The sequence below is a fragment of the Eublepharis macularius genome, chromosome 1 (genome assembly GCF_028583425.1).
Source record: "Eublepharis macularius isolate TG4126 chromosome 1, MPM_Emac_v1.0, whole genome shotgun sequence".
NCBI lineage: Eukaryota > Metazoa > Chordata > Lepidosauria > Squamata > Eublepharidae > Eublepharis > Eublepharis macularius.
In genome coordinates, this window is record NC_072790.1 from 204,575,735 (window position 1) to 204,601,475 (window position 25,741).

The 25,741-nt window shown below is 43.4% G+C and overlaps 1 protein-coding gene across 1 annotated transcript in view; it reads left to right on the forward strand.

Moving 5' to 3' along the window:
* Positions 1–25,741, forward strand: part of MAL (mal, T cell differentiation protein) — a 47,894-nt gene that overhangs the window by 16,004 nt on the left and 6,149 nt on the right. Inside the window, exon 2 of the mRNA XM_054991685.1 lies at positions 22,093–22,260. Within this exon, the coding sequence (XP_054847660.1) occupies positions 22,093–22,260 (168 nt within the window). The remainder of the gene's footprint in view (positions 1–22,092; positions 22,261–25,741) is intronic.

Here is a 25,741-nt window from a genome sequence, read left to right on the forward strand (position 1 = left end):
TCTTCTCCATTCCCACAGAGTTACATAATCTCAAAAGGCTAGCAGGGGTGCAAACCTTTTAACAGTAGCTGATCTGCTCTTGTAACAAAGTTATTAAATTAAAGATCTGTAGTACTAAATGAAGCATGTGTGTGTGAGACTGAGTGAAGGAAATGCAAGGGTTGTTGTAAGGATAACATGGTGGAGAGAATCATGGCCGAATCCACACTACCATTGTTCTCGCGGCAGTTTTTCGCTTCCGCAGCGCCATTCCTTCATCTGTTCACACGCATCGTCTCTGAAGCCGTCATTAATTCGGCATGGCGTCGCCACAGCCCATTGCACTTTCGCCGCGGGTTATCTTTTAATGAATAACTGCCCTCCGTTGAATTCCGAGCCTCTCTTGACCCGCCTCCCAATTAAGGAGTAATTCTCCGCCTTTGTCCCCACCCCTTTTTTTTAAAAAATAAAAGAGTACCGTGTCGATATGGTGACATTTCATCATATTAATCTCATTTTAAAAAAGCGGGCAGACCTCAAATATCAAAGGAAAAATTTCATATGTTAATTCAATTTATATATTTGGGGGGGGGGCATCCACATGATACTGAAATCATGGCTCATGTTACGCCCGACATGGACTGTGCCGACGAGTTAGGCACAGATGTCAATTTTCCAAAGACAAAATGAAGCTCTGCTGTGGGATGCTGCTGTAGGTGATCGTGACCGCTCACCCATTCCTGGATGATTTCAACCAGCATGCAGGCTGTGATGTTCCGAGCGCTCATCGTAAGTGTCTCGGGTGATTTTTTAATATATATTATATTAATGGTGTCGTTGTACCATTGAACCAGGATGCTTACTCGTCGATATAGCGTCAATTTGTCCTTTTTTAAAAAAACAAACAAACCGCGGGGCCGTTCGGGTTTTTCCCGCCCCTTTACCCGTCTTTTTGAAAGGGGATGTGATCAACGGATTGCGCAGGAGAAGCGCTATTCAAAGGGTGATGTGGACAAACAAGCGAAGAACATGCAATAACAGATGGAGCAATCATTGCACAAGAAAAGCGGGAGCTAAGGTAGTGTGGAATCGGCCCATGTTATAAGCAGCTTTGGATCCCCAACAGGGTGGAAAATGGGTATAATTATCTAAATGAATACATTCAATCATTTGTATTGCTTGCTACGGATTAATCAGTGCAAGTGACTGCAAACATAAAAATGGAGAGATGGCTATTTGTACCAATGTGCATGTACAAGAATGTGATCTGCAACATAAACCATTCTTTCTGCAGTCAAATAACTGGAGAAATCCCATTAAATCACCATTGTTTCTAGGATGCTTAATGGTTGCCTCTTCAACAACTTATAAACATGCAGCATGTTCTACATGCATTTCTGTTCAGTCACAGAATGCCACACTGACTTCTTCCCTACTGTTTGTTGCTGTGAACATACGTAATAAAGAACACTATTGGCCCAAAACGGCATATACCCCAACATTTTACTAACAAATAACGGCATGCTTGTAACATCTCAGCCTAGGATTGGTTCCCAAGTGTGCCACCCAACTATATCCATGTATTCTGCAATAAGCCACTTTTTCACTTACTGAAGGAATAGTCTTACAAGCCCCATTCTTTTTGGGTTCCTGTTAGTTTGGAAAAGCCTATGACTGTTGCAAGTTTCTGCTTGGTACTGCTGCTCCTGTACCTTACTTTGGGGCACCAAAATCAAACCAGGCAATAACTGCTACCACCAGCAAACCAGAATCTTCTTGTCAGGCTCCGCCCCCAGGGTGTTGGAGCTTGGCGGGGGGGGGGGAGCTCACCCTCCAGGATGCCCTGGGCATCACTCTAGGCTCTAGAGAAGGCCTCAGACATGGGGGAGAAGGGGTTTTTTCAGCACCCTTATGCCTCCTCTCCCTCCATTGGGCCAGCTTCACTGACTCCCTCTGCTGTTTCTCTGTGTCTCTCCCTGGCAGTTTCCACACGGCAAAGCCTCCGGAAGATCACACAAAACTCACAGAATGAAGCGTCTTCCTAGAGCAATTTCCCAGCATGGTCCCATTTAATGGCACAATTTCTGATGTCATCGCACCATTTAAGGGGATCATGCCAGGAAATCACTCTAGGAAGATGCTTTGTTATGTGAGTTTCACGCGATCTTATGTGTGTGTGTGTGTGTGTGTGTGAAAACGACTTCTCTCCCCCTATGCCAAGTCTGCCTTTATAAGGTCCTGAGTCATCCCTCCCCCAGGCCCTGTCCTTTCAGGGGCCGCCCCACCCTCTCCTGGCTGACTGCCAGCCTTGCTGGCCTGTCTGGGGCTCCCCTGGGGCTTCTTCTGCCTTCACCTCTCCCTGATCCACTACTACTGGTCTGCAGGGCAGGGTTGGCTGGTCCCCACCAGAGTGCCCACCCCCTTGGCCGTGCCTCTCCACTGGGTCTCTCTGCTGCTGTCAAGTCCTCTCCAATGCCTCCCAGCTGTCTGTCTGGCTGTGCTGCTTCTCTGGGACCAGACACCTCCTTCACTTCCTCCATGGTGCCTCCCAGCTTCCAGGAGGCCTGTGCTGCCTCTTTGGGCCTGGACACTCCTCCTGCCATCCTTTCAGTGTCTTCCAGTGGCCCACAGGGCCATGCCACCTCAAGGAGCCTGGCAGTCATTCTCTGGGCCTCCACGGCATCCCTCAGTCTTCCACTAGGCTCCACCTCCTCACTGGGCATTGCTGCTGGGCTGCTGGTGACCCCAGTGTTGGCTTTCGTGGTTCCTCCTGGCTGCCCACAGGCCTTGGGGTGCATTGCTTCTCTGGGCCCCATCCCCACTTTGGCAATGCCTGCGGGGGCCTTGGCTGGCTTTGAAGGTCAATGCAGAGGGGTCTGCATTGCCACCCCTGGACACTCCTAAAGCACATGTTTGCACATCCAGCACTGCATTGCTATTTGGAGCCATGGCCAAGTTGATGTGTCTCCTGTTTTGTTCCTACATGCTAGCATGGGGATGATCTATTACACTTCCACAATTTTGAGCTGTCATACTCAAGGGGTGGCAAGCTTCCTCATTTCTCTTACCCCCTTATCACTTGATAGCAAGACTGAAAATGTGTAATGGTTTTGCAGAGATAGGGCTTTGAGGATTCAACATGTTAGAAAGTGTATTAAACAAAAATAAAAAGAGTTTACATGGACTGTTCAAGTATCAGGCTGAGCAAAGGATACAAAGAAAAGGTGAAAATACAGTACTCATCCTAAATTATGTTGAATTAGGATAGGCTGGTATGTCTTGAAGTTGCAGTACTGAGAAGTCCATCATGACCTTAACTCTCAGAGCTGGGTAAGATGGAGTCCTTAGGTAAAGTTTTGGTCCTGCATGGCTTGTGCTCATCTACAGAGAAGGGTAACCTGGGTCAAATCCACATTACTCATTCTAAGTCGCATGTTCCCCGCATTCCCCACGCAATCCTGAGTGCCGGTCACATTACCTCATTAAACAGACGCATTTCATTCGCATTTCTCCCGAATATGTGGTCACAGGTTTTCAACGGGAGTTTCACGGTGGCCGTGAACGGGCCAATGCGCAATTTACGTGGTTTTTTTAAAAAACCACCCCCCTTCCTGTCTCTCCGGCCGTTCTGAGAGTTCCTATTGGCTGATTCAACTTGCAAGTGCTCCGTAGTCTGCAAAAGACTGTTTTTGACTTCATAGCATTGGATTTATTGATTATGCTGTTTCTGAATCAAATCTGGTAGTTTGAAAAATCATTTTGGGGTGAATCCACCCTCAGAACGGACTCGCGAAACTTCCTTTTTAACTGTTTTTTATTTTTTTTTATTTTATATTGCTGTAATATCGAAATTATGAAATATCGAAATAATGACACTCCAAGGAAGTGAAAGTTCAGTAAAATTCAGGCACTGAACTGTCCTGCATAGGAAATGCCCACAAAAGCTTCCCAAATGCTTCCAAATTTCCAAAAAAGAAACGGGAGAGAGCCATCAGTGCTGTCAGTGGGGGAAAGAGAGGCAACATTATCTTCAATGATGTTTCTTTATAAGGAAAGATCGAAATAACGGAAAAGTGCGCTCAAAAAAATTAAAAAAAATGGGCGGGAAAAAAAGGTCCCGCCCAAAAAAGCAGTTTTCGAGCGGCCGTGTAACCGGAGGGATGCGCGAGAAAGACGGATTGGAAGCAGGAATGTGAACGAAGAGGAAAAAATCGCGGATTGGAGGCAAACGGAAGATATCCGATAAACATGCGGGTAATGGGTGAATGTGGATTCGACCCTGATCTATGTATACAAAACCCTGTGTTACCAGATTTTTCCTAGCATAAGTTGTTAACAGTTCAAAATATAGTTCTTAATGGTATCTGTGTGAAATGGAAAGCCGTGCACTGCATGATGCCTTAGGGTTAATACACCTGCATTCATATGAATGTGCACTACAGACTTTCCCACTCCAGTACATACTACTTTCTAGAGATTCTAGGAGGGAGCCTAAACCTGAAAAATTAGCAGCATGCACTAAAAAAATTAACTTTCCCCAGAAGAAAGAAATAAGAACAGTGATTTATCAGTGACACGTACTGGAAACAGGGAGTCTCCTTGGTAAGAGTTGGATCAGATAAAGTTGCCAAAACCACAGATGTAACAAACATCTAAATTGCATCAGTTGTACTTTTCATGAAGTATGGAGCCTTGGTGACTGGGGGGAAAAGGCAGCCACCGACTGAGCTAGAGCTTTGATTCAAAGCAGATAGACAAATGTATTGTATGTGGCCTTTACAAGTTAAAATCATCTCTAAATCATCTCTAAAAATACACATTCAGACACATATCTGACTGCTTTCTTAAGAACCACATTTGCTCTGATTTTTACGGTGGCTAAAGCAAAAAGTGCCATCCCGTTGGAAACAGGCAGATCCATGTCTGACAGCATAAATTCTATGATGGTTGTTGTGGGTTTTCCGGGCTGTATTGCCATGGTCTTGGCATTGTAGTTCCTGACGTTTCGCCAGCAGCTGTGGCTGGCATCTTCAGAGGTGTAGCACCAAAACGTCAGGAACTACAATGCCAAGACCACAGCAATACAGCCCGGAAAACCCACAACAACCATCGTTCTCCAGCCGTGAAAGCCTTCGACAAGACAAAGCATAAATTCTAGTTTGTCAGAATCAGTAAAGGAATATAAGCTCTCTCATGTCTTTGCTAGAAATTTATTCTGGGATATTAAATATAAAGGGCAAACTAAAACATAGTGGGGAAGATCTTCCACTAAACTTCGATATATATGATTCAAAGCAAATAAATACTGGAAAAATTGCAGGTGTTTTTTTGTAACTGCATTAACTTACTTCTCTAGCGGCAGCACTAAGTCCAGTATAACGAGTTTGCAAGGGTCAGCTGAACCCCATCAAAAATGAGGAGTACAATGTCCTTCAAGATCTCTGCCTTCCTAAACTGCATTGCTTCTGTCTTGTCTCTGTTCAGTTTCAGAGCCAAGCTACAAGTGACGAATTACACTTGCCTGGCAAATGAACAGACTCATGTGTATTCCTCCCTGTTCACTTGCCATTCACTTGATCAAGTGGAGAGCAAGTGAATGGCAAGTGAACAAGGAGGACTACATGTGAGTCTGTCCACTTGCCAGGCAAGTGTAATTCGTCACTTGTAGCTTGGCTCTCAGTTTCAACCAATTGACCACAGCTTTCAGGCAGCAATTAGCAACCTCTATTACATCTTGTAGTGATTTGGATAGCGAGATATAGAGCTGGGTGTCATCCACATATTGATGGCATCTAATTCATGGGCACAAATAATTTCTCCTGAAAGGCTTTACATAAAGGTTGAATAATATGGGGGATAAGATTGTGCCCTATGGAACCCTGAAAGACAACTTCCACCCTGAAGATAACTGGTCTCCAACAGCAACTTTTTGAGTCTGTTCTCTGAGGAATGATTTGAACCTGTCCAAGGCATATCTCCTGATACCCACTTCTGCCTCCAAATGCCTCAACAAGATGGCATGGTCTACTGTATCGAAGGCTGCAAATAGATCCACGAGAAGCAACAAAGAAGCATGGCTCTCTCAATCACTTTGCCCAGAAAGGGTAGATTAGAGACTGGGTAATAATTGGCCACATCATCTTTTTAAAGTAGAGGATGGATAACCAGTTCTTTGAGTGGTCTTTAAACAAATCAGTAATTACCACCTCACTATCATGTTATGATGTTCTATTGCAATGATCTACTAGTTCTTCTTAATTATCTGCTTTTATTTTATAACAAATCCCTGACCCTTTTTTTGTTATACAGATGTGCCTCTCCCTTTATATCTGAACTATGAAGATGAATAGAGGTTTTTTTTAAAAAAAGAAATGTAAGCTGAGAACTCAAGAGGAAATAGTAGATTGTGGCAATAAACCATTAGAACAATATAATGCTATAGTTCAATAGCAATTACAATTTTTTAAAGTCCTCCAAAGCCTTCCAGTGGTGTAATGGGAGGAAAATGCAAGGGAAACAGTGGCTGACGGAAGAAAGTGCAGACAAAATGTCCCTGTGGATGCGCCATGGCTAGCACAAATGCCTCTGCATTTGCAGCAGCAGTGATAGGGAAACACAGAATCCTTGCTGAGCCTGAATCCAGAGAACATTTAAGCCCCCCATGGAGCAGTTTAGCAAGCAGGAGCAAAGTACATTATTTGAAGCAAAATCTCCCACTCTTTCTGTGTGTGTGAAGAAGAGAAGATTTAGAAGGCTGTACAGTTTTCTAGTCTTAGTTTCAAGCAGTAAAATAAGGGCCCTTTGGTGATTCTGTTAGATCGGCTCCCACACTTCTGTTGTTCTGCAAAATGTGTAAAACAGAATTGTTCAGGGGGGCATTTTTATAAAAGGAATACATTTGTAGCAAAATGGAATTGGTCAGAATAACAATTTTTTAAAATAAAAGGAATAGGCTTGTAGTAAAATAGAATTGTTCAGGAGGGCCTTTTTATAAAGAGAACAGGATTCTAAATTTAATGCCTAAATTTTTGAGGCAGATTTATTATATTTTTGCACTGTTTATTGTATAAATTATGCTGTCTATATTGCATAGTTTATTATTTTGTAAGCCAGTTTGCATGGTTTGCAGCATGTATTACCTTTTTTCCATGGCATTATTTGCATCTTCTACTTAGGGTTGTCTACTGTGGGTTGGAAAATTCCTGGAGATTTGGTGGTGTAGCCTGGGGAGGTTCAGGTTTGGGGAGGGGAGCAACTTCAGCGGGGTATAATGCCAGACAGCCCAGCTTCTAAAGCAGCCATTTTCTTTACGGGAACTGATCTCTGTAGTCTAGAGATCCATTCTAATCCCTAGACTTACAATTCCCCCTGTCAGATGAGGGGATCTCCTACCATGACCTGGGCTCCCTGCTATCTCACAGCTGGCTGGCTGTGGGAAAACAGTGGGAATTGGGAGGATGTCATCAGCATTCCAGTGTGCTGATGTCACTCCCTGTGCACCTGGAAGTGAGGTCAGCACATGGCCTGGAGATGCTAGGGATGCATTACTATTTGGGAACATTTTATGGTTTAACCTGGTGTTCCTCAGGGATATGCTGAAATCACTTCCAGGCAAAAGGGGGACATCATAGGGACACTGATGATATTCTTCCCCATTCCTGCCATTTTTTTCTCTCTGATCCCCTCCATAACCAGGTAACTCTCCCCCACCCCACCAAGTGCCAGAGGGGACCTGGCATCTCTGTAATTCCAGGAGACCTTCAGGCCCCACCTGGAGATTGGCTAAACATATTGGCTTTATTGCATTGCCTTCCCCTTATGCAATCCACCTTGTGTTTCTAAGAGAAAGGTGAACTGTAAATGTATTACAGAAGTCACAACAAGGGTTTGCAAGCAGTAGTAGTACAAGTATAAATTTCAGTGCTTTTTTTCTAAAAAAATGTTTAGGGGTACTCTCAGTTTGACTCAAGAAAATCACCATTTTATAGTTCAAATTGGAAAAAATAAATGCAGTCAATGGACAAAAAAATTACCAAGAACATGCATTATCTCATATTACACTGCTCACAATAACTTCCAGATTGGCATGAGGTTGTGTTCACTAACATCTTCCTGATTCCTCTGCTTGCTTTTGGTGTCCGTCGCCAGATGTCGTCCTTTCAAAAACCATGAATTATGGGTATCAGTATTGCCAACCAAGCCCCTCTATAGTGACATGTGTGCACAACAACCAAAGAGTTTCGGTATAGACAAACTCTTTGCACTCTTTGCGTAAAATATACACAAATACACAAATTGGTCGCTGCCATCAGGGGTAGCAACAAGACTGACCAATCACCGTGCTAGATTCCAACTACCAGAGCTTCAAGTGGCTCAGAGAAGACTTGCTTGTATTTGTCTGTACCCTAAGGATCACCGATTATGCCAGTGATCTCGGTGGCGTGTTCGATGCTCAAAGACGTTCCATTTTTTGTAAGACGAACAGCACTCCTAGTGAGTTTAAATATAACTAAACATCTTTGTTGCCAACATACGCTACATAAAACTTAACAAATCACATAAATATCCATAATACATTTGGAGTTGGTTTAGCGGGAATTCCAACATTTAAAATTTTTTACTTTCTCCCGTTAGATTCACAAAATGTTTAGGGGTACACATACCCCTGCATCCCCCCAGAAAAAAAGCACTCATAAATTTTGCTGTAACCAGTGTTGCAAGATTCTGTTTTAGTACAGACCTCACAGTTATTACTAAATTACCTAAAGTAGTTGATAAGGTCCAGGGACATCTTCTCTTTGTAGGCCTGAGGGAAATCTTGTGGCAGTTCAGGATCAACAACAGCAACAAGGTTGAGTAAGAATTGTTTTGGGGCTGTGGGTGGTGCACAGTGACAATGCAGCTGTTTGCGTACTTGCAGGTCACAGGGCAGCTGAATTCTACAGTCTTTTGCATAAGTTTGTTCTGCAGCTCATGAGAACCACAAGGAGTTATGCTGAAAGCTCCACCCCCCGGACGACCTTTGACAGGCTTCTTTAGTGTATGAAACATCACCAGATTCTCCAGGCATACTTCAAAGCTAATCTTTGAAGTCATAAAGACTAAAAAAGGGCTTAATACTCCCCCCTCCCCCAGCTAAGGTTTTTAGGGACTGAATGCCGCAACCAGTACCACATTCTAACGGATAAAGCTTAAAAGTTCTAAACAGTCCAACATTTATGCAACAGAAGCATAGGAAAAATAAACTGCAATTCATTTGGTGGTGCTACCAAGACAGATGAGACCAGTCTCTTTAATCTCACCCCGTCCATGGTATTTCCAGTATTATTTGTATGGAATATAGCTTAAGTGCGGAGACAGAGGCAATAATTACCATGCAAGGAGGGGAACAAGAAAGTACAAGTGGCAACGCTGATCTCACTTGGTAGGTAGTTAATTAGCATTGCCATTACCAACCTCCAGAGAGGGCTGAAATTACAACTGCTCTCCAGACTACAGGGATCAGTTCACCAGGAAAAAAAATGGTTGTTATGGAGGAAGGACTTTATGATATTATACCCTGCTGAGGTCCCTCCTCTTGCTATGGTTGACAACTCTGTGTTGGGAAATTCCTGGATATTTGGGGATGGACCCTGGGTAGGACCAAGTTTGGGAAAAGGAGGGGCCTAAACAGGGTATAATTGAGGACACATTCAAAAGCTGCCATTTTTTTCAGGGGGACTGATCTCTATTATCTGGAGATCAGCTGTAATTCCAGGATCTCCAGGTTGCACCTGGAGGCTGGCAAGCCCTCCCCAAACCCCACCTTCTCCAGGCACCCCCCCTCCAAATATCCTGGACCCTCCCAATATGGAGGTGGTAGCCCTAGCAGTCAGTGCTGTAGAGTGTGTTTCAGAAGTGTAGCTGTGTTCGTCTAGCATCTGCAGCCAAAATAGCACAGAGTCTTGTCCTTAAAATAAACTTTCGGAAGCCAGGGGCCACTTTGTTATGCGCATAAAGTGTTAAATTCACCTGGCGCACATATATGTCTGTGTGTTTAAAGCTGCAGCCAACTTATGGCAACTTCTCATGGGGTTTTCAAGGCAAGAGATGAGCAGTAGTGGTTTGCCATTGCATGTCTCTGCATAGTAACCATTGGTGATCTCCCACCCAAGAACTAATCCGGGCTGACACCAGTATGCCCAGAGCAGATTACTAGATTCTCTGCTACGGCTGGACCAGCTCTATTTCACCTAGAGTCTATGTTATACCATAGATGCTGCCCTCTAGTAATCTGCTCTGGGCATGCTAGTCTAAGTTCATAGGCTCCAACATACAACAGGATGCTTTGTACAATGTTCTTGCCTATGTAGATGTTGGTGGCAGGGCCAGCAGGAATGATCCATCTCCCTTCTGTATATGTTGTGTAAATAACCAGACAAAGACCCGAAGTGTCTTTTGGAGATGCCTTATTTGGAGTCCTGTGTTCAGTTTTGGCAGCATAGTTTAAGAACACTGTTGGCAAGCTGGAATGTGTCCAAAGGAGGGCAATGAAGATGGTGAGGGTCTGGAGACCTCTAAGGAATGGCTGAAGGAGTTGAGTATGTTTAGCCTGCAGAGGAGACAATGAGAGGTTATATGACAGCCATCTTCAAATATTTGAAGGGCTGTCACATAGAGGATGGAGACAGCGTTGTTTTCTGTTGCCCTAGAGGGTCAAACCAGAACCAATGATTAAAATTAAACCAAAAGAGTTTTCAGCTAAACTTTAGGAAGAACTTCCAGATGATTAAAGTGGTCCTTCAGTGGAACAGATTTCCTCAGAAGGTTCTCTTCTTCTTTGGGCTCTCCTTCTTAGGAAGTTTTTAAGCAGAGGCTAGATGGCCATCTGTCAGCAATGCTGATTCTATGATTCAGTATGAACTTAGGCAGATTGTGAGAGGGAGGTAGGAAGGAATGAGCCAATGTTTGGCTCGTCGTGACCCTTACATATTTCCTGAGTTGTGCAGATGGTTGGAGTAAATGACCCTTTAGGTCATTTCCAGCTTTATGATTATATGATTCTAAATAATTCTGTCTTGTGCTTTTCTTTTTACTTATTTTTTCCAAAATATCCTAAATATCTAGAAATTCAATATGGATATGGGAGGTTTGCCCTGATCTAGATAGCCCAGGAAGCCCAGTCTTGTCAGATCTGGGAAGCTAAGCAGGGTTGGCCTTGGTTAGTAATTGGATGGGAGACTTCCAAGGAAGATCAGAGTCACTATACAGAGGTCCAGGCAATGACTCTTCGTTGGTCTCTTGCCTTGAAAACCCCACCAGGGTCATAATAAGTTGCCTATGACTTGATGTCACTTTCCATCACCAGATGGGAGCTGTATGCATTGTAGCTTGTGTATACAGGCTTGCAAATGCACACACACAGGATGCCAGCATGCCACTTTCCTTCCATCTCTTTCCTGTTCTCCCAGTATAGGTGGTAGTACTTGCTGAATATTTTTGAGCTGCAGCTCATTCTTTTAAATGATAATGGAAAAATCTATAGGGGCTGAATTGTTTAGGGGATTAATAACTAACATGCCCTGCTCCAGAATCCAGAGCAGATGGGCTGATGGACAGGAGGAGGAGAGCCTTCAGCCATGTGCCAGCGTCAGATGGTGGCCTCAAGCTGTGCAGGTGAGAGCAGGTAGGAAGTGTTGCATGAAGAGGGAGCATCATGTGAAAACTGTGTTAAAAGCAATGATGGGTGAACTGACTCCCCTCTCTTCAGTTGGAATGGATGTGATAATGAGAGTGAGTTTGGTGTAGTGGTTAAGAGTGGTGGAACTCTAATATGCAGAGCTGGGTTTGATTCCCCACTCCTCCACTTGAAGCCAATTGAGTGACCTTGGGTCAGTCACAGGAGTGCTCTCTGCCCCACCCACCTCACAGGGTGATTGTTGTGGGGATAATAATAACACACTTCGTAAACTGCTCTGAGAAGGCATTGCGTTGTCCTGAAGGGTGGTATATAAACTGAATGTTGCTGTTGTTGTTTTTGAGAATGAAAACAGCTTCCCTCCCAACATATTTTGAAATTTTGGAAACCTCATTGGGTTCCTTATAAGTTATGAGCTGGGGACTGCAGTGGGCCCCAACTTCTCCCTTCATCCGCCAGCCCCCTTCAGCTGTCCTTTCTCTTTGCCAAACCTTACTTGACAGAGGTGGCCGTTGCCAACAGTGAGGCTTCTACCTGGATTGGAGAGAAATGACTGCATCCCAGTGCTAGGGGCCCCTGGGGCGTGTATTTGTCCAGGGATCGGCCTCCTCAAAAGGGACATCGCCTGCCTTGGAAGCTAAATGTTCTGGAGGGGTATTGTCGAAGGCTTTCACGGCCGGAGAACGATGGCTGTTGTGGGTTTTCCGGGCTGTATTGCCGTGGTCTTGGCATTGTAGTTCCTGACGTTTCGCCAGCAGCTGTGGCTGGCATCTTCAGAGGTGTAGCACCAAAAGACTTTTGGTGCTTTTGGTGCTACACCTCTGAAGATGCCAGCCACAGCTGCTGGCGAAACGTCAGGAACTATAATGCCAAGACCACGGCAATACAGCCCGGAAAACCCACAACAGCCATCGTTCTGGAGGGGTTTTGTTGTTGTTGTTGTTCATTTGTAAATGATTGGAAACTTGCTTAATATTCCAAGCCAAATGAGAACTTCTTGAGGAAATAGAACCTGATTTTGTTTTGAAGGCTAGGCATATTCATTTTTATTTTATTTACCTTATTTATAATCCACCTTTCTCACTGAGACTCAAGGCACGTAAATCAATACAATCAACTGCAGGAGCATTCAATAAACAATGGAATAGACTAGGCAAATACAACTTTGTAGATTTGAAAACAAGCAGAAATCCAATACAGAGCTGAAACAATACTGAAACAGAACATGAGCAAGTCTAAACCTGACGTATGAAGTAGAATAAAATTTCGGTACCAATTATTTTTTCACTATGGTACAAACTAAAGCCAGTTGAGTCCATGCATTTTCACTCTGACTTTGGCATTTTATAATGGGATTGTGCTTAATTTGGACATTGGGGGATGGGTGGGATATACAGATTTGGAAGGATTTTGTTTTCAACACTTTAGAGAGCTTTTTGAGAACTGGTAGAACTATGTCCATTGATGAAGGTCATGAAAAAGCGGGGGGAAGGAGGCCCTTGTTTTTCAAGTACTTGCGCGTTGGACATATATTAACTAACATATTAAGCAAACACGATCAGCCTAGAAAAACTTAGTCTGAGGTGTTGTTGACCATTGTTGACCAGTAGTGGTAACTATCAAGGTGGTACATCATATTTTTATTCTTATATTCAAACAACACTCCCTCTGGATACATGGCAGATTTCAAATCTAATATTCCACAAGAACATTGGTTTGGATTCAGGAATCAGTTCTAACAAACTGGATATCCACAGCTGTGAAGGGGAAAAAAGTTTGACACCCCTGGGTACTTAGTCCACATAGATGAGCTTGTATTTATAAAACCCCAATTAACATATGCTGGAAAGGTCAGTCTCAGCCAGCAGATTTACACGCATGACCCCAAATCCAAATATTGTGATGGAGTGTTCTGAATCTAATTAATGAGGCGATGGAGTGTCAACTTCTACCTGATTCTAAAGTTATTCTGTTGTGTTTGACAGGTGTGATAACCAAATTTGAGACATAACTGATTGTAAATTTGTTAATTGTTGCCAGAATGCTCACAGCAGGAAACTGGGCAAAGAACAAATCACTTTCAGTTCTGATTAGTTCTATTGTCTGTGGAGATTAGCCATTTTAACATAATTATTATAGTAGGGTTGCCAGCTCTGGATTGGAAAATTACTGGAGATTTGGGAGGTAGGGATCTGGGGGTGGGGTGGGGAAGGGAAGAACTTGAGTGGGGCATAATGCCATAGAGCCCACCCTCCAAAGTAGCCAATTTCTCCAGGGGATCTGATTTCTGCAGCCTGGGTTTCATTTGTAATTCTGGAAGAACTCCAAGGCCATGCCCTACATGGAGGATGGCCTATTATTACAGGAGGTCAAAAAAAGCATAGAATTGTATGTGAATAGATACTTGGGGAAATGGGTGATGTTTATATATATATATGGAAACAATAAGTTCCAGGATGGTATATGACATATCATTATTCTCTATTTGGTATGTATTATCTTGTACAGGTTTTATACTACCATATTTATTGACTTAAAAGAAATAATAATAAAACATACGCTCCCCCCCAAGGAAAAGAATCTGATTTTTATAATGCAGCTGAGCATACCAGAATGGAAGGTGCAAGCACCTGGACTTAAGAGCATGGGACTGGAGAGTTGTTAAAGTGCTGGATGGAAATAAGTAGACCGGGGCGGGGGGGGGGGGGTTATTTGTAAATGATTGCTTAATATTCCAAGTCAGATGAGAACTGGGTTCAAATCCCCACACAGACATGAAATGATCTTGGCCTAGTCATCTTGGCATGAGTTCATTAGAGGAATGGCAGCCTAAAAGTGCAATCAAAAAAGTGCAAAGTTGTTTGGTTCAGAATAAAACTTTATTTCAGTGCCATGTGTTTAAAAAGTAGTCATGTACTTGTTGTCTGAGTGGGACAACGAATTCTATGAACAGATGGATGGGGTGGCCATGGGGAGCCCACTCAGCCCAGTTATAGCAAACTTCTACATGGAACATTTTGAAAAAACAGCTCTAGAATCAGCACCCCACAAACCTAGTGTATGGTTCCAGTTTGTGGATGATACATTTATCATTTGGAGCCATGGGGAGGAAGAATTGATGGGGTTTTTGAATCATCTCAGCAACATCCACCTGAACATACAATTCACAATGGAGAAAGAAATCGAGGGAAAACTCCCATTCCTGGATACCTTGGTCATCCGCAAAGCAAACTTTCAGTTAGGTCACAGGGTCTACAGGAAACCAACTCACACTGATCGGTACTTACACAAAAACTCCAATCACCACCCCCGACAGAAAAGAGGCATAATGAAAACATTAGTGGATCGTGCAAGACGGATATGTGAGCCGCACTTTCTCAATGAGGAAATTAATCATCTAAACCACGCACTTCAGGCAAATGGCTACTCCAGAAATGAAATCCGAAGAGCAATCAAACCCAGGATGAATCAAACAACCAAGGAAAAACAGTCTCCTACAGGAAAAGTGTTTTTGCCATATATCAAAGGAATTACTGATCAGATGGGAAAGCTTATGAAAAAGCATAACCTTCAAGCAGTATTCAGACCCACCCGAAAAATACAACAGATGCTACGATCAGCAAAAGACAGTAAGGACCCCCTCACCTCTGCAGGAGTATACCATATACCCTGCAGCTGTGGACAAGTTTACATCGGGACCACAAAGCGTAGCATCCAGACAAGAATAAAAGAACATGAAAGACACTGCAGACTTGGACAACCTGAAAAATCAGCAGTGGCTGAACATAGCCTAACTCAAACAGGGCACAGTATCTTATTCCAGGACACCAAAATACTGGACAACACTTCCAACTACTTTGTCAGACTGCACAGGGAAGCCATTGAAATTCACAAGCATAAGCAAAACTTCAACAGGAAAGAAGAAACCTTAAGAATGAGCAGAGCATGGTTTCCAGTTCTGAAAAACACCAGGCTAACAAAACATTCTATCCCCGACAATAGCCCTGCAGAGAAGATTAGCACATCAAGTACCATCCATATGCAAAAGAACCTCCTCAGGATACAGTGAAGCCTCCTGCCATTAGCATTCCACACCCTGGGAAACTCTTACAGGATGACTCAGCTCAACCCCACCCCTCCTGAGTAGATACAAATGACCTACATCTTTTCCACACTGTGACACTGAGAGATCTCTGTCTTTTGGTGCTACAAGATGCCAGCCACAGCTGCTGGCGAAACGTCAGGAACTACAATGCCAAGACCACGGCAATACAGCCCGGAAAACCCACATCAACCATAATAAAAAGGATGTTGGTATGAGCAAGATACTGGCAAGCAAATGTTTGACTAATGCCATATCACTCAGAGGCTGGCTTCATGCCAACTGGGCAAATGGCTCAATGCCACTGAAAGTGGAACTGCACACTGCATAGGGTTACATGATTCTTTCTGGGAAGATTCTCTCTCATATAATGCATATAGTGAGGCTGCAATCTCTCTGAATCTCTCTACCCCTTAATTTTTTTTTTCGATACTGGGAAGAAGATGGAGACACACATCTGGAAATAAAAATGTTTTTTTAATGTTTTAAAAATTTTCTAAACAACAAAGGAGATACAGAAAAAAAATAAGGAGAGACAGAAATACCCATTACACTGGGGGAGATTAAGATACCCTTTACACAGATTATCCAGAGCATGATCACTATACATTATTTGAATATTACGTTCAAGCCCACAACAACCATTCTCAGAGACATTTCTTCTCTCTTCCACTGTGTCTTGCTATTAAACCAACCAACCAACCAACCAACCAACCAACCAACCAACCAACCAACCAACCAACCAACCAACCAACCAACCAACCAACCAACCAACCAACCAACCAACCAACCAACCAACCTCCCCCCTCCAATGCAAACTGTAGCACGAGCAGTTGCAAGGCATTTTTTTTAAAAAAACAGAACTTCACAATGTATAATTTTGCACTTAGTGTATGAATTCTAGATGATTTGCTTCTGGGTTCCAGCTGATGTACCAGAAATCATCCTGCAAAAAACAGGTAGTAGACCCCACCTGCTGCATTTGAACAGGAAGCCAGCTATAGACGAATTAAAGCAAGCAGTGTCTCCACTGTAGTGATGGAATGGCTGGACTCACACAATGAATGCACAATCAGTATGCTGTAATCATTCTGTCAAGTTCTGTGTTCTGAGCTATGCAAAAAAAAACCCTCAAGAAGCAGCTCTGATTAAACAAGTATCTGAATCTTTTGGGTGAATAGAAGAGCTCTGGTAAGGACTGACAATAAAAGTGTGTTCGCTGTTAGAAATAATGATGGAGAAGGGCAGAGGGAGAAGTAAGGTAGCCATGCAAGTGGGAGGAGTCCCTGTGGACCAGAAAGATGCCTGTGCTGTATGACACATCTGCAGCTGCTAGGTACAGCCTGCTTGGTTGGACCAGGAATCTTTTTTCCTAGCTGTGCAAAGCATTTTCTGTTGAGTGAATACATGTGCCAGCCAAATGGCTCGCCACATGACAAGGGTGAATTCAGGTATGATCACCTGAAGGCCTCAGCATCAAGAGGGGATGCTTGGCATTTACATATTCTAATAACTTTTGGCTTATGTTTTTAGTCAGCTCTTATCAGGGCTTTTTTTTTTCTGGGAAAAGAGGTGGTGGAACTCAGTGGGTTGCCCTCGGAGAAAATGGTCACATGGCTGGTGGTCCCGCCTCCTGATCTCCAGACAGAGGGGAGTTTAGATTGCCCTCCGCGCCACTGGAGCAGCACGGAGGACAATCTAAACGCCCCTCTGTCTGGAGATCAGAGGGCAGGGCCACCAGCCATGTGACCATTTTCAAGAGGTTCTGAAACTCCGTTCCACCACGTCCCAGCTGAAAAAAAGCCCTGGCTCTTATGATTATGCACAAAATGACTTTTGAAGATCAAACGCCACTCGCCCACATGAAACAAAACTGACTGAATCCAGGCAAGATCAAGGGGATGCTAGCGTTCCGTGTACGGGATTTTGCTTACCTATGATCAAGGGTTGGGGGCCCTTAGAGCCTAGAATGACTCTTAGACTCAGTCCTGATTTAGAGAAGGAGGTTGGAGCTGTGGCTAAGTGTGCTTTTTATCAATGTGTTTGGATGTTTCTCTTCTAACTGATCATTCAGTTAGATCATTATAGTAACTACCAGGTTTAACTACTTTAATGTTGTCAAGTGGAGCTGCCCTTGAAGTTGATTCAAGCTTTAGTCAAGGGCAGCTCTACTTGACAACATTAAAGTTGCAGTGTGTAGCTTTTAATGTTCTGTGACTGATGGGTGACATGGTGACATGATCATATTTAGTTATTTATTTCTATACCAACTTTCTTCCCAAGGGAACCCAAAGTGGTTTACATCATTTCTCATCTCTTCTCTTTTCTCCTCACAACAACCTTGTGGGGTAGGTTAGCCCGAGGGGGTGTGACGGGCCCAAGGTCACCCAGCAAGCTTCCATAGTACAGCGGGGATTCAAACCTGCGTCCAGATCATAGTCTGACACTCTAACCACTACATTATACTGGCTCCAGCTGGTCTTATCTCAGCTGCACTGGTTAGGAATTTGCTTCTGTGCTCAATTCTAGTGCTCAATTCTAGTGTTAACCTTCGATGCCTTTGGTTGCCTGGAGCCCACATACTTGAAGGGTGGCCTTTCTCCCTATTCCTGTTAACGTTTGGTGAGGAGGCAGTATTTGTAGTGCCCTCCACCCATCAGGTAATATCAAAGCTGTTCAGATGCAGTATTTTTTGAACTGTGGCTCCTGTTCTCTGGAACTGACTCCGTCCTGGAACAGGTAAAGAGAAATTTTATTAGGCTTTTGCAGAGGGCATGAAACTTTTGTATCTGGCTTTTAGCTGAAACTCTCATTTGTTGTGGTTGTCTGTTTTTACAGTGTGATATGCTGTATTGTCAATATGAGATTTCATTACTGTGTGTTTAGTTAATATTTGTAAACTGCCTTGAACATCGGAAAAGCAGTATAAACATTTCTAAACACTGTATTGTCGAAGGCTTTCATGGCCGGAGAACGATGGTTGTTGTGGGTTTTCCGGGCTGTATTGCCGTGGTCAATGCCAAGACCATGGCAATACAGCCCGGAAAACCCACAACAACCATTTCTAAACACTGTTGGCTCACTGCGGATTCCATGTTTACGTCCAAGTCCTCATTCAAAATACATTCATGTGTGAATCTTTTTCGAGGAAGAAATGTGCTGCTGTGGGGCTTGGCAAGTCTTTGCTTAAATGGTTAAAAACATACTTCAGCAAAAGTGTCCTTAGAACTCGAGTGCTGGCCTCTGTCAATGCATTTTACAACCTGGTTGTAAGTTTACATTTCTGCCCAGCATGACACGTAGGTAAGGAATGAATGTTTAACCAGCATTTTTATTATCTTTATCTATTTTAAGGACCAATCCCCTGAACATTTCCCAGATACCTAATGGTATAAATTTCTTTAGAAGTCCATCTTTGTGAAAAGAGGGCTGGTGTTGCATACAAAAGGTAGACTGAAAGTACAATTGTCGGTTGAATTTTGATGTCTTTGATTTATTATCCTGTATGCAGTATTTCAAGAGCATTTTGCCCTCCTCCCTTTTGTGACTGCTACTGCCATGCATATTTATTAGAGTGCTTTTCCCGCTGCTCCTACAGTTGTTAATTTCTGCCCAGATCTCCAATTTCTTACCCAGTCTTGAAAGAGGATGCTATATGCAAAATGACAGAATTCTTAGCCTGCTTCTATCTGTGGAGCTTCAGAAGGAGATGGGAAGAGAAAGAGAGTTATGCCAGGACATAGACTGCCTGCATGGATAGATGCATTGCTGCTGAGAAACTGCTTAAAAATAGGAAGATAACCTGAGGCTATGATGCAGGCTGGGTGAGATTTCAGCTCCAGCTCAAAGTCACCATCACTTGGCTCAGATCAGAATATACTTTTAAAAAATCAGGAAGACAGAAAGTCCCAATAGTGGACTATTGGGACTTTCTGTCTTCCTGATTTTTTAAAAGTATATTCTGATCTGAGCCAAGTGATGGTGACTTTGAGCTGGAGCTGAAATCTCACCCAGCCTGCATCATAGCTGTATGGCTATATACACAGCCATAGTAACTGAACCAATCATTCACTCACTCGATCGTTAACTGGATTTATTAGGAAGGGGCTGTGGCTCAGTGGCAGACCAATTGCCTGGAATGCAAAAGGTCTCAGGTTCAACCCCCCAGAATCTCCAGTGAAAAGAATGAAGTAGTAGATGATGTGAAAGACCTCTACCTTGGAGAGCTGTTGCTGGTCAGCGTAGACCATGCTGGCTTTGATAGACTGATGGTCTGAATCATTATAAGGCAACTTCATATGTTTATATGATGCTGCGTGGTTTGATTCCTCGGCTGCTTCCACCTGGAGGTTTCCCTCTCCTTTTTTATTTAAGACTGGAGAGAGGATTTGGGGACCATCTACACAATATTGTGTTGTAATTGTCATCTTCCTGTGTTTCCCCCTGCTTTGCTGTGATCTTTTCCACACCTAGTTTGGTATGATCTTTTGGGAAAAATTGCAAAGTGTTTTTTGATGTATTGTCGAAGGCTTTCACAGCCGGAGAACAATGGTTGTAGTGGATTTTCCAGGCTGTATAGCCGTGGTCTTGGTATTGTAGTTCCTGACGTTTCGCCAGCAGCTGTGGCTGGCATCTTCAGAGGTGTAGCACCAAAAGACAGAGATCTCTCAGTGTCACAGTGTGGAAAAGATGTTGGCAGGTCATTTGTATCTACTCAGGAGAGGTGGGGTTGAGCTGAGTCATCCTGTAAGAGTTTCCCAGGGTGTGGAATGCTAATGGCGGGAGGCTTCACTGTATCTTCACATGAAAGATACAGACTTGGACAACCTGAAAAATCAGCAGTGGCTGAACATAGCCTAACTCAAACAGGGCACAGTATCTTGTTCCAGGACACCAAAATACTGGACAACACTTCCAACTACTTTGTCAGACTGTACAGGGAAGCCATTGAAATTCACAAGCATAAGCAAAACTTCAACATGAAAGAAGAAACCTTAAGAATGAACAGAGCATGGTTTCCAGTTCTGAAAAACACCAGGCTAACAAAACACTCTACACCCGACAATAGCCCTTCAGAGAAGATTAGCACATCAAGCCCCAATCCATATGCAAAAGAACCTCCTCAGGATACAGTGAAGCCTCCCGCCATTAGCATTCCACACCCTGGGAAACTCTTACAGGATGACTCAGCTCAACCCCACCCCTCCTGAGTAGATACAAATGACCTGCCAACATCTTTTCCACACTGTGACACTGGGAGATCTCTGTCTTTTGGTGCTGCACCTCTGAAGATGCCAGTCACAGCTGCTGGCGAAACGTCAGGAACTACAATGCCAAGACCACGGCAATACAGCCCGGAAAACCCACAACAACCATCAAAGTGTTTTTTCATGTGGTGTGGATGGCACGCCCTATAAAACAACCCGTTGCTATGGGATGAGGAATTTCTTTTTCTGAAATTCACTTTTTTAGATATAGCCACTGATTCCTCTTACTCTTTTTCAAGAGCAAAATTTCTCATTGAAGAGAAATCAAGGCACCATTTTATAACTGCAGCTCTTGCAGTAGTTTTATGTTATATTCTCTTGGGTGGTGCTGTAGCAAGAAGATAAGAAAGGCTTGGGAAGACATTGCGTGCCTCTGAGCATCTACAAAGTGAAATTCTGAAATTTTTCAGAACTGCCCTTCCTATTCCTCCTCTCTTTATATTTCTCTTTGATCAGAAAAGAAAAGTATTGTTGGATTTCAGGGAGAAATTGGGAGAAACTGCAGCTGCTACATTCCCTTCACATGCACACAATAGAGCTGTTTTTAACTTTTTAAAAATTGGTAATTGACATATCACCATTTGGTTAAGATGTAGTAATTTTGCTATATATTACTATAGTTTAAAATCAGTACTTGACATATTAATGCTGTATCAATATATCAGTTACTATTTTTTTTAAAGCCTGCAGAGGTGCAGGGGGAAATGGCAGCTGTGGGGGCTGTATGGACCCTTTTGCCACTATAAATGCCTCTTCATTCATAGCAACAACAGAAGGAACACAGAAAACCTTTGCCAAGTGGATGTATCGCCAATTCAGATGAAGGCTTTGGGTTTTATATTTTAAGATTCAGCTGTACTGTGCCTTATGCTGTTGGGGATAACAAGAACCACCTTGAATGTAAAAGTCAGGTTATCAGCGTCATCCAATAAAGGTTCGAGCTGCATTGATGGCCACCACTAAGCATTCATGCCAAATGGTGCTTTCTAAGATGCCTCTGATTCAGTCTTGTAAGCTCATCGCATGACATATCCTTCTTGACAGACTATGCTTATGCTTTCTTGCAGGTTTTTGGTGGCCTCGTCTGGATCCTAGTGGCATCCACTAGAGTGTTCTTCCCAATGATTCAAGGCTGGGTGATGTTCGTCTCTGTCTATTGCTTTGTATTGTCAACGTTGCTTCTGTTCCTGTATTTCTGTGGAGCTCATGGAGAAAAATCTGCTTGGGTTGCTGTGGTAAGTCTCAGAAGAGACTGAATGCCACCCAGTTAACCCACTGCCCCAAATGTGCTAGGCATGACACAATCCAGACCAACTGATGCAATGAATAAAGTAGACAGCCTAAAAAATGACAGCCGAGCAAATGGCTTCAGATAAGAACATATGAAGCTGCCTTCTACCAAGTCAGACCTTTGGTCTACTTTGACTAGTGACAGCTTCCCAGGCTCTCCAGCATAAAAAGGACCTTTGCAGCACCTGCAACCTTGGAACTTTTAGGGGAAGAGGCCAGCGGCTAAACCCCAGACACACCACATGTGAAGGATGCGCTCTGATAGCTCATTCAAGCTGGGATGCACGCCCAGTTACCGGATGACTGGAGGAGTCAAAGTAGAGCTTGAACAACTATTTTATATTGTCCAATTCCTGGAGCTGGGGCAGCTCACTACCATTCTGTGTGAGTGCCAAATCTATGACATGCAATTATTTAAGTCACTTTTTAGGGCACTTTCCTCCAGGGCTGCATTCACACATCATTGGAGATTGTACTATAGCAATCATTTGCAACTTGGCTATCTTGTCCAAGCTGTAATGGTTGCTATAGGGTAACAGTAGCACAATAAACAACGTGTTGATGTTGCCCTGATGTATTTTAGACAGGTTACCCTGACATATCCATTAACACATGTGAATAAACAGCTAACAGATAAACATAAATACTTGCAATTGGTCATGCTGTTGCCAATAATAACAGAGCTACCAGCAGGAGAAGCTCCCCTAAATAATTCCACCTCACACAACAAAGCCGGTGCCTTCCTGATATTCAGGAAGCTTGGAGGATGATCTCTCCCCCAGTCCCCCCCAAATTAGAGGATAAACATAGAGGAATCATCCAAGGCTGGACAGACAGGCAGTTCCCAAAAGGCAGGAGTGACAGCTCTGCTTGCTGTAGGCCTGTGTGGCTTGTGCAGAAATAGAATACCAGCTCAGACTCCTGATAATGTATTTCGGTTATACATTGGCACAAATGAGCTAGATGGCTGAGTTGACACGGACTCTTGTGCGGGAGCATGATGTCAAAAATCAGCCCAGTATCTTCTGTGTTTTGAGCATCTGCTCAACAAAACAAGCTTCCAGCTAGTTAAAACTTTATTTATTTGAATGTTTCTATCCTGCTTCTCCAGAATGGTTGAAGCAGTTTGCTTAATAAAGTTTAAAATACAATATCAAGTTTAGAAAGCTTAAATCAATTAACAGTCCCAACAATAAATTGTAATTTAAAAAAATCACAATATAGCAAGGCTTTTCAGAAGTTATATTGCCTGCTCAGCTTTAATTGACATCCAGATCTCTATGAGCACCATGAGTGGCACAGCCAATTTCTAATGTTGCTGTCATAAAGCAACGAAGTCCCTCTCAAACAGACCTCTTTAGCAATTTAGCAAATTTTCTCAAATGAACAGCTTTGTACCACGTGAACAAATCTTGCATACCACACAACTGTTTTGCATCATGGTCACTGGTTTTGGATGGTGGGAAGATGAGTTTGCAGGTATGTGTTTACCTTTAACTTTACCCTTAACAACAACAACAACAACAACAACAACAACAACAACAACAACAACAACAACAACAACAACAACAACAACAACAAGAAGCTAGGTATTAACCTATAAAGCCCTATGTGGACTGGGACCAGCATATCTGTGGGACCGCCACTCCCCATATGTGCCCCAGAGGGCGCTCTGATCAGGAGAGAAACAACTATTGGTGGTTCCTGGCCCCATGGAGGCTCACCTAGCCTAGACCAGAGTCAGGGCCTTTTCAGTCCTGGCTCCAACCTGGTGGAACTCTCTGTCTAGTGAGACGAGGGTCCAGCAGGATCTACTGTCTTTCCGCTGGGCCTGTAAGACAGAGATGTTCCACCAGGCGTATGGTTGGGACTAGACTAGGCTTCCATCGGCCTAGATAGAGGAGGAGAAGGGAAGATTGGAATTGGATCCTACCCTATCAGAGGCATCCACCATCCCGCTTTTTAAAGTGGTAGATTGAGTGCCTCAAATTAGCTGATTGCTGCTATCTTGTGTATTTTAAAATTTGTATTGTATTGCTATGCTGTCTGTTGATTTTAAACTGTTTTAAGATATAAGTTTTTATTATAAATGTTATTTACCTGATGCAATCCACCCTGGGCCTGCTTGTGTGGGGAGGGCAGAATAAAAGTTTAAACAGACAAACAGACAAACAAACAAACATTCAACTTATACACCGCCCTTCAAGACAACTTAACTCCCACTCAGAGCAGTTTACAAAGCCTGTAATTCTTATCTTCACAACAATCACTCTGTGAGGTGGGTGGGGATAGGAGAGCTCCGAGAAGCTGTGGCTGACCCAAGGTCACTCAGTCGGCTTCAAGAAGAGAAATGGGGAATCAAACCCAGTTCTCCAGATTAGAGTCCTGCCATTTTTAGCCACTACACCAACTGGCTCTCATCCCTTGAGCGATGGTTTGCACATGTGTGGTGCAAGCTTCACTGCCTTAAGTGCAGTACTGCAGCCAGAGCTGGTTCAGTCACAAGGTTACTGAAAGACAGGTGAGAAAGGAAAAGATCAAAGGGAGTGCAATAGTAATCTACCAACTGAAATCCCCCAATTGTGTGTCCACTGGGTATCCTAACAACACAGTGCTATATATGGTTACCCAAAATAATTCTCTCTGTCTTCAAGATGGCAACACTGGTATGTTAGATCCAGAGGAGTTAGCCGTGTTAGTCTGTAGTAGCAAAATCAAAAAGAGTCCAGTAGCACCTTTAAGACTAACCAATTTTATTGTAGTATAAGCTTTCGAGAATCACAGTTCTCTTCGTCAGATGCATGGAGGGCAGAAGGAAACTGGCCAAATATAGAGGAGGAGAGGGGGGGAAGGAGGAGAGGGGGGATGTAAACAACTCCTTTGATATGGAGATGCAGACAGCTCCTTTTGGTGTGGGGATCAGTTTGCTTGTGTAAAGATTCAAAGGAGTTTGCTGTGTTAGTCTGTAGTAGCAAAATCAAAAAGAGTTCAGCAGCACTGCAGCACAAGCCCTCGATAACCACAGTCCTCCCCGCCAGATGCATCTGACAAAGAGAACCGTGGTCCTCGAAAGCCCTCTGTAAAGGAAATCAGTTACCTGTGATAATGAGATAACCATTCATAGTCCCTATTCAGTCCCAGCTTGACAGAGTCAAATTTGCATATGAATTCCAATTCAGCAGCTTCCCGTTGGATTTTGTTTCTGATAGGTTTCTGTTGAACTACAGAGACCTTTAAGTCTTTGATGGAAGGTCCTGGTAGATTGAAGAGTTTTCCCACTGGTTTCTGGACGTTGCCATTTCTAATGTCAGATTTGTGTCCATTTATTGTTTTGCGTAGAGGTTGGCTGGTTTGTCCAATGTACAGAGCAGAAGGACATTGTTGGCACATGAGGGCATATATCAGATTGGAGGATGAGAAGCTGTA